The 10,251-nt window shown below is 39.0% G+C and overlaps 1 protein-coding gene across 1 annotated transcript; it reads left to right on the forward strand.

Annotated features, from left to right (window-relative positions):
• opn8c (opsin 8, group member c) lies at window positions 1–8,940 on the forward strand. Its single transcript, XM_084377058.1, has 4 exons — window positions 1–280; window positions 3,146–3,439; window positions 3,808–4,136; window positions 6,292–8,940. The coding sequence occupies exons 1-4, from the start codon at window positions 178–180 to the stop codon at window positions 6,808–6,810; spliced, it is 1,245 nt and encodes a 414-aa protein (XP_084233184.1). The 5' UTR covers window positions 1–177; the 3' UTR covers window positions 6,811–8,940.
• Window positions 8,941–10,251: the final 1,311 nt, after the last annotated feature.

Consider the following 10,251-nt stretch of genomic DNA (forward strand, 5'->3'; position numbering starts at 1 on the left):
CATCAGATCACACGGCCATCCGTGCTTTTAACGGAGCACGTTACCGCAGCTCGTGCTCTAAGTTACTATGGTGACACTTTCTCATCCGCCTGCATAAAAGTGAGGCTCGGCGCTCACAGCTGTCTGTATGAGACCAGTCAAGGATTTTAGCAGCAGGACCAGGAACATCTCCAACCAATGCCTCTGAACTCCTCTGATGACAACCGGACCATCTCTGTGTTCACCTCCAAACTGAGCCCAGCTGCTGACATATGTGTGGGGCTGACCATCCTCTCTGTCGGTATGTGAACATCTCTACCTGGAAACATTTTAAAGCCTGTCCTTGACCAGCTAGGAGATATTAGATAGAAAATGTGGTATTCTTTACAGCTCAAACTAAACATAAACACTCTCTAAAGGGGCACTGTGTAGTTTTCAAACTCTGAATTTTAATATTAACAACATTAATGAGGTAATAATACAAACTAAGAAATATTTATTTTTTCCATAACTGAATAAACAAGCTATTTATATAAGAATAAATAATGTCCCAGAACACTGTTTGAAGCTAGAAGGTGGCAGGGTCCGCCACATGTAAACAGAGTAAACCAGTATGAAACTGTGTTGTTCTTTAAGGTCAGTTTGTTTATTCAGTCATGAAAACAAATAGAGTTTATTTGTAGAATCTGTTCCCAGATTACAAACTTAAAAGTGATGGAGAAAGTTTGTTTATTCAGTTTATTAAGTTTGTCATTCAGTCAATGAAAATCTTCCTCTCCTGATTAAAAAAACTACATAGTGCACCTTTAATGTTGAAGCAATCTGAACTGTTCTCATAAAAAATAAAGAAATTCTGCTCGTTTGCTGAAACAAAAACAGATTTCATGTGTAATCATCGGCAGATTTGACCACTTAGTTTCAGAAAAGTCGGACTGATTGATTTTTATAAAAACACACACAGGTGAGTCCTTCATGAGAAAATAGCTGTAAAATGTCCTTGTGGCTTTAACTTCTTAAATCTTGAAAGAGAGCCTGCTGCATGCCTGGCAATCCAACAGCTTAATGAAGGTTTGTTAATATGCACTAATTAGTCATTAGGCTGATTATACTTGCTGGAGTGATTAGACTGAGGAGTGAGTGCCTGTTTTGCAGCTGTGGCACCTGAATGGCCTGAATGTGTTCAGTATCACAGCGATTGTGTCTGCTGCCTCTTCATTCTCTGACTTCTTCACATACTCTGAGGAGGAATCTCTAACAGCAAATATGTCTTTTTATAGTTTTGACTTTTCTCACCCTTAAAGGATATAATACATTTTCTACTAAGTTTGTTCCCATCCGCCTGATTTTAGATTAAAGTTGATTTATATGAAAGTAAAGTGTGACAAAGTGAAAAAGGAAACAGCCGTAGTGAATAAATGATGAGGTACAATAAATGAAGCAGTCCACTGAGGAGACGAGAATAGCAGCAGACACAAACATCAGATCTGTGGAGCGACGAGGAGACTTAATACCAGCCTGTTTTCTACATTGTTTTCAGTCATTCGTGAGCTTTGATGAGAGCTCTTTAATTGCTTTATCATGATATTTTGTTTACAGTGTTGGATCGAAACACACATGAATTAGCATAATTATTTTCCTGATTTCAGATGTATTGTTCAGCCAGTATATACAGATGTATTTGTGTATGTTGTCCGATACGTGGCGATATGAAAACCTCATTTTCAGAGATTATGATGCAGAAAAAGATGCTCGGGGTAAAAAATCCTGTTGAAGTTTATTATCAAAGAGTGAAATACATATGTTACATATCTTTGCTACAAGTGTTTGAAAATCATATTTAAGGGATGATTGCAAAAAATGTGTATATTTGCAGATAAATGTAAGTTTTTACTCCCTGATATCAACCACAAGAATTGATTATTAGTGTGTTGGTCTAGGCACAGTCAACAAATCAACATGGAAAGACAAAGCTCACAATGAATTCATACGCTAAAAAGACTGTTGTTTGTAGACATAGCCGGATATATCTTATTCATCTGTGCCACAGGTCTCCTCTGATGTCCAAAAACTATTAAAAACACATCAGTGAGGGGTGACAGGTTTCCATATTACGCTAAAAATGGGCACTGTAGTTTATTTTGAGTCAGTCCCACTCATACCATCATGCTGCCAGAAATACTCACTAGAGCAACAAGTGTGTATTGGTCCGCATCTGCAAATAGTCCCCGACAAACATAGGTGTCATTTACACTGGGGATGCTTTTTGAAATGTTTTCAAACAGTGTTCTGGGGACCTTATTTTCCTCTGAGAACAGCTTGTTTATTCAGTTTTGGAAAAATAATATTAATGAGTTTATATTATCACCTCATTTATATTGTAAATACACAAATTCTCAGTTAGAATTTCTTCTCCAAAACTACATAGTGCCCCTTTAAGTTTGTAATCTGGGAACTGATTATAAAGATTTACGTCTCCAGCTGGAATAAAAAGTCATGGGACAAAGTTTTCAGTGTTGATCTGCTGGCTGCTGTCAAATCTGCAATCCAGATTTGATCCTTCCTGAACTCAGAACTTAAAGGTGTTCATTTAGCGTGAGTGAAGATACCTTTAATCTAATTTAAATTCAAACTTGCATTTAAAATTAAGGCCTTGAAGCTGATAATCTACATGTGTTTGCCTTCATGAAAGAGTCTGACGACCAGTTGGCTCCGCAGTAACTTTCAGTATCGGTCGCTGTAATCCTTATTGATTTCTGATCAATAGCAAGTACCCAGTTGGCTGATTGCTGAATTCTATGAATGAGGTATAGAGACGTCGACTGATCCTCCTTTCCTGGATATGTTCCTATGTGTAAATCCATTATGTGTCATTGATGGCGTGTCAAATATGACAGCAGGTAACACAGGATTACATTTCTTCCTGGAGCTTAAACCTGATTTTATGGCCACTTGGCGGCAGCAGAAACACGCTGTGAATACTGACATAGAATCAGCTGTTAAGTTGGTACAACATACTGCAGGTTGTAAAACCAAAACAATGAGCTGAGAGACACTAAAGTCTTAGCATTGAGATGAGGGGAACTCATTATTCTCTGTGGGCTCATCACAGGAAATCATTATGAAACGTAAATGTTGTTTTCTTCTTGTCTCCTGTCCCGTCGTCTAGTTCTGCTCTCCATTCTGGGCAATGGGCTGGTTCTGGTGATTTGTTATCGCAGGAGGAAGAAGATGGTGGGCTCTGAGCTGCTGTGTGTCAACTTGGCCTTGGTCGACTTCTTCTGCTGCATCTGCTTCTACCCGCTCTCCATCCTCTCCTCCTTTAACCACGCATGGCTGGGAGAAAACATCACCTGCGTTTACTACGGCCTTGGCTGCTACATCTTCGGCCTGTGCGGCATGTTTACCATCACGGCCATCAGCATCATCCGCTACCTGAAGACGTGCTACAGCTTGGTTTACGGTGAGGGCGGCTGTTGTTCAAAGACTTGGATGGTGCTTATAGAGATGTTGACAGTGGGTTGATGGATTCAAGGACAGGAAAGACAAAGGACTTCCATTCTTAATGATGTGTTGGCAGTCATACAATTCATCACAAGGGATCATTGTCACTGTTTGTAGCAGTAGCATTGCCAGAAATATTGATTTAGGTGGGCCTGTGGGATGTAAGGTGTGCTAGAACTAAAGCAAAAAGTGACATATTATATTATATTATATTTTATTATATACAAATGATTGAATGGCATTTTAAAAAATGACCCAAGAACCAAGGCAGCTGAGACATGAATGTAACTCTGCACAAACACATTGAGATCTTGTTCTTCTTTACAGCTGTGTGGCTGGAAGGAGCCAACATGCAGATAGCGTGTACCCTCTGGCTCGTGGCTGCCGTGTGGTCCAGCTTCCCTCTGTTTGGCTGGGGCGAGTACGTCCCCGAGCCGTATGGACTGTCGTGCACCATTGCCTGGAGGGGTTATCACACCTCAGCCAAGGATGCTTTTTACGTCATCTGCTCCTTCGCCTGCTTCACGCTGGTTCCCGTCATCTTCATCGCGGTGTCTCAGTGTCGGATCATCTACAAGGTGTCCCGCTTCTCAGATTCGCTGTCCGCAAGAGGCATCCGCAACAACCTGCGATACGCCGAGAAACGTCTCTCCATGGTGAGCAAGCTAAGTTTAAAAACAATGAGTTGTGTGGTTTTGTGCCCTAAAACTGCTTTCTTTCTAATGACCAGCAGGGGTCTACTCCAGTGGTTGCAAAAAAAGTCAGATTGATCGAAGCCTATGAGAAAATCCATACTTCCTATGTCATTTATTACCTCAGTAAAGAGTTTCATTTTGAGTTTCACATAATCTCTATAGAAACAGTGATTACTACAGTAATGTACGGTGAATGTTTCAGTGCAGGGGAACTAGTTCACATCCTGACAGCTTCCTTAAAGACGTACTATGTAGTTTTGGGGAAGAAATTTTAATCAGAAGAGAAAGATCTTCATTTATGCCTAAACAAACTAAATAAACCATCTCTTCATTTTCATGACTGAATAAACTGAATGAACAAACAGATTGATCAAGTAGAAAAAGTCCTTGGGTAAGAAATAAATATATTACTGGGATTTTGATGTTTCTGAAGAAACTTGTCCAATTTAACGTGTTAAACCATGTGACAGTCAGCTCCTTCAGACTCAGCAGGAGGGAATGAGTCTGACGGAAACTGATGACGAAAACCTGCCAGCTAGGGAGTTTTATATTACCAGAGCAGCTGATCCTGAATTTAAGGGTGCTTTCACATCAGGGACCCGAGGACCCCAAAGTCCAGACCGTTGATCAACAGACATGGTTCGCAATCCATGTCTGTTGCCTGTATCTCGGCCAAAAAGCCGAACTTGAACACATCGAAAAGACCATAGCAGACAGCCAACTTGTTTGTAGGTGGTACTCCGTATTTGTCATTCAAAAAGGGAACTAGAGGTCTCCAGACTGCGGATATACATCTGTTGTAATGATAAAACAGTTTTTCCTCATCATTGTCACACCACTCTCACTATATAGCTTATACTAATCAAGAATATATCTGATAAAAAGTTGTAAATGGCAGTGGCGAAGAGGCAGAGGCGAAAAAATCAGGAGAAACTGCACTAAATGAGTGAAATCATGATACTACAGCAACAGGCTCGTGGAGCTTTTCCATTGTTTTCCTCTTTTCTTCTGGTGCACTGATATTTTCATCACCTGTATAGAAGCATCTGCATTTTTCTTTTGTTTATTTTCAGTCATGTATTGAGACAGATTTTCTATCCATCCGTATATTAATTGTGTTGTGTTGCTTGTCGAGGATCACGTTCGCAGACTGCTTTCTTTTGTCTGAGTTTTCGAGGAAAAGGTTGTTTGCCTTTGTACAATGATTCAAAACAAAGCTCACATGGATCACAAGCATCATGTTCATCAGACAGAGATTCATGAGGTGACATCACAATTTAATGTCCTGTTTAGTTGTACAACCCTTTACATAAGACAGTATCATAACTTTAAATTAAATAAATGGTTAATTAATATATTTTACTATTAAAAAACAGTTAAATACTTTATACACCACTTATTAAGTGATTATTGATTATAACGTTTTTAACAGTCAAGTAATGAATAACTACATTTTAATTAACAATATATTCATAATTTATTAATGATGCTTATTATAAGGTGTTTCCAACAAGACTTACAAACCTTGAATATATATTCTTCTCTAGCTAACAAAGCTATAATTTGGGAGACAAAGGACTTAAAGGCCAGTGTCGATAACAATATATTCATATTTGAAGCTACAACGAGCAAGATTTTTACATTGGTGCTTGAAAAATGCCTCAAACAATTAATCAAAATAGTTGGTGATTACATTTCTTTCAGTAGTCTAATCAATTAACCGTTTCAGCTCCAGTTATAGTCAAAGCAAACCACAATTGTGGATGATTTATTGATTGATTGGTGATTAGGTCAGACACAGCTAAAGATTCTGCTCAAGACTATGAAGACATTTCCTGATTTGTAAGTGAAAATCAACAAGTCATTTTAAGGTTTGATTTGACGGATGCTGTCATTACTCTGTGATGACCGTCATTACTCACGTCACTATAAGGGATTACTGCCAAGAAAATTACAAATAGATTTATATATTTAGACTGCGTTACCACATTTGTTTTTCTAAAGACGACAGTCTCCAAGGAAACATGCTCTGTTACAAATGTACCTCATAAGAAATTAGTCATTGAGTTGCTGCTTAAGTGTTTCCAGCGCAGTAATCTGTTACTTCCTCTTACAGATGTTTTTCTGCATCAGCCTGGGTTTTGTGATTGCCTGGGCCCCGTACGCTGTTGTGTCCTTCCTCTACATTTTCCACAAGGAAAACCACTACATGGCTCCTGAGGGCTTTGTGTTCCCGGCCCTCTTCGCCAAAAGCTCCCACATCTACAACCCCTTCATCTACTTCTACTTCAACAAGACTTTTCAGAGGGAGCTTCGCTGCCTGCTCCTCTCTGTCTGGCCCAAGCTGGGGGGAAATCGAGTGGGTGTCCACATCGCCACAGGCCACCAAGTCCCGTCCCATCCCATCCACATTCAGCTCCAGGAAAGAGCCTGCGTCCAAAAGAAGAACTTTAGTTTGTCTCAGGACAGAACTCACAGCAAGAACAAGAGCAAGAGCAAAGACAAAGCAACGCACATCAGCAGCAAATGTGTCTGCAGCAGGCCGGTGTACACCTGTTGGGGGTCCACCTCAAAGAACCTCCCCTCACTCTTGGACACTAAACCTGCCAAAAACTCCCTACCGGTCTCTATATGAACTCTGTCTATCACCGTAAATACTGAGACAAGTCAGATCTAGGATTTAAAGGCGGTGTGGGTTAAACTGTGGACTGCTATTAACCAAAAAATGCTTTTTTTTGTAAATACATGAGCTTGTAAATAAGAGTTTCTATCTGGTTTGGATGCATCTCTTGAGCAGCAACGTTTAACATCCAGCTCCCAGTGAGCTAGCTTAGCAGCCTGCACTGTTACACTATATGCTCATGAGTAATAACTAGTAGCTGAATAGCAAGGCTTGTCCTTGGTCATTACCGTGTTATATTCAGTGCTATACATGCAAACAGATATATGCAGCTCTGCGGCTGGCTTTTTGTTTTACAAACCAACTGCAAAACTGCTGCTTTCATGCATTGTCATTTCTGGTAAGTCCTACTTACAACTGGAACTGATTTTTCCTTGAGCTCCAACATATCCGGCACTAAATAATACAGAAGTGCCTGAACACCAAACAATGTGAATGCCTCACATCTGCCAAAGACTGTATTTCAGTGTAATTAAACTTAGATCTATTGGGTTTGTAGTCTTATTGTCAGTGCACATCATGGTAAAGCTCACACAACCAACTCTGTCATCACACAATTGTCTTGATAATGTGATGCTGTGTGGTAGTTTTAAGTATTCATGCAGTCCTTGTATTTTCTTTTAGCAAATTATTGTGTATTAATAAATAAGCAAGTATGACAACTGAGATCAGTTTATTAAGCTGATTTCTAAAATTCTACTTTACATTGTTAAATTAAAGGTGTTGATGATAACATTCAGCCACTAAATCAGCCACTTCGACCTCCCTCCACCGTTGTACTGATGTCACAACATGCTGTTGTTCAAGTCATCTGCTCCCTCGAGTTTGTTGTCCCTAACATTGCTAACCCTAGCTAGCTAATGATAATGTCACTAACACTCACTAACAATGGCTAATGCTGCTAGTGTGGTTAATGGTAATGTCATTAACGCTAATGTCATTAACGTTGGCCAATGATAACATTGTTAGTGCGTTATGGTGGGCGCATATTGTAGAAATTTAGCAATTTTCCCATTTTTTGCCACAAACAAGACTGTTCATGAGACCATGTGATATTGACGCCATTATACTATTGGCTGACAATCAGAATTCTTACACAGAGATAAACAAAACAAACATTTTGGACCCGATAAACATTATTAAATGATTAATTCACAATCTTAATAATGTTTTTAAGAAAAAGACATACATACCTACAAACTCTTCTGGAAAAATAAGATTTGTCTACATAAAAATGTTATCAACATGACTTTTAAACAATATGTATCTCTATGTATCTCTTTGTAAGGGATCAACACTGTGAGAGTGTAACATACTTAATACTGTCATGCATGTTCTGTGAACTCATTTTCACTCACTGGTTTTTCCTATTTATCGTTATCATTATTTTTGCCTGCGCTTGCCCTTTCGACATGCAGCAGATTGACCTGGAACACCTGCTGTTTCCCAGTAATATGCTGTAAAAAAACATCCAGCTGAAAGCTTTAATGCCATTAGTTGTGCTGGCTCAGTGTGTTTCTGCGTGTGTGTGAGCTGTTGAACTGTTGAATGTTTTTATAGTATGTGTAATACTTTGTATGCCCTGTGGTTGTTCTGTTGTTCAGTTCCCAAAAATTGGCTATAATGACAATATGCTGTATTAACAAACATAGACATATAACGTTCTTTCCACTGTTTTGATTTTAATCGGAACTCATTTACCCTCATTTTCATGATATTTGAATGTTTCTTTGTATCTGTGATTTGTTTCTTTTTCATGAATCTGAAAAGAAAAAAACAGCTGTACATCTAATTTGTATTTGAATATTTATTTGACTCTAACTACAAATATTGATGTGAGCTGACCCTGCGTCTTTTTAACTCTCGGACATTGACAGAAAGTTAAGCTGTGACTTTATCTTTGTAGTGTTTTTGTGTCCTAATGGAGAAGCTTGACAAACCTTAATTTTTCAACCACTCAGATGTCTCCTCTTATATTGGGCCTCAATGATATTAACAATGTGTTTCTACGATGTACAGAAACTAAAAAAGATGTATATAAAAATTGACACTGCAGTACTGCAGATATCAAATCTATCTGAACTGAGAATAATAAACTGTTCAAAACACAGAAATCTTGTACACTGCTCTTTTCAAATATTGCTGCTCAAATTCTCTTTTTCAATTCAGTCCACGGTCTCATTCTCTGGTGAAAAATGTAAAGTAAAAATAAAATTCCCCCACAGAACAGAATCAGCTTCATCTGATTTCTTAATGCCTCTCATTGTTCAGTCTGAGTGATTTAACAGCTTCATGCATGTTAATGAGAGACAGATTGTTTCAAGAAGTCTTTGTACTCAATCATGGCAATTAGAGCTTTATAGTGTTTTTCTGTGAGCGGAGGAAAGTTTGACTGAAGAGTGAAAACTGTGCTGTACCCTTGATGATTTATATTATTTCAAGCTGGTATATCAACATGTTTTCAGACTCAAATATTTGGATAATGCTGCGTATATATACAGTCACGTCAACCATGTTTTCAGTTGTCTGTCGCATGCGCACTAAACCACAGACAGACAAAGATAATGGCTAGCTAGTCAACATAGTGGCATAGCTAAAAAGACAGATATTTCCATCAGGTTTGATGTAGACCTAAATTTATGATAAAGTCAATGACAATTGTATAAGGTGATGATGCAGTATGTCAATATTGTGTTTACCGCTGCCGATGACCCTGATTACTGCAGGGTTAAATAAAGCTTGTGAAATGTGATCACCATCACAAGCAGCTGATTTTAAAACTGCTTTTCATCACATATGATCAATTTGCAGGCCTGTTTATCAGGCCTCTCTGGGGTTTTTGTCTTAAAAGTGTGTGCGCAGTCCTCCAGAGTATTTTCCCAGGGGTTGACATCTACAAACCATAAATACTTCCACACACACACAGGCAGAGTAAACAGATTGAAAAACCAAACATGAACGAATAGAGAGTGACATTTCGATTCGAGGAGACCAAAGCACAAGACTGAAGCCCTGTTTATGGACACTGTTTATAGACACTGTGTCAGACTGGGTAGTTTACTGAGCCTTTGTGTATGTGCTGCAGATTATGTAATCTCTTGACAATAGGCTGTATTGATGAGCAAAGCCACAAAGCTTCCTCCACCGTCCATATCAGCAACACGGTTTCATCAGGAATTTTACCATGTCGACAAACACTCGACAAAAGTTATAAAATGCCGTAAAAAGCAACGACATAACAGTAATAAGCTATCAAAGGCAGCGAGGGGCTCTGGCTGGTGTTTGAAAGGGAAAAGCTGCATCTATGCATGGGGAAGCTACACAAAGAGGCATGTCAGCCTGCGGCAGCATAATTACTCTTCAGTGCCAGTGAAAAAACACAAACACAAACATGTA

Source organism: Pagrus pagrus (genome assembly GCF_965226575.1).
Source record: "Pagrus pagrus genome assembly, chromosome: 16".
Lineage (NCBI taxonomy): Eukaryota > Metazoa > Chordata > Actinopteri > Spariformes > Sparidae > Pagrus > Pagrus pagrus.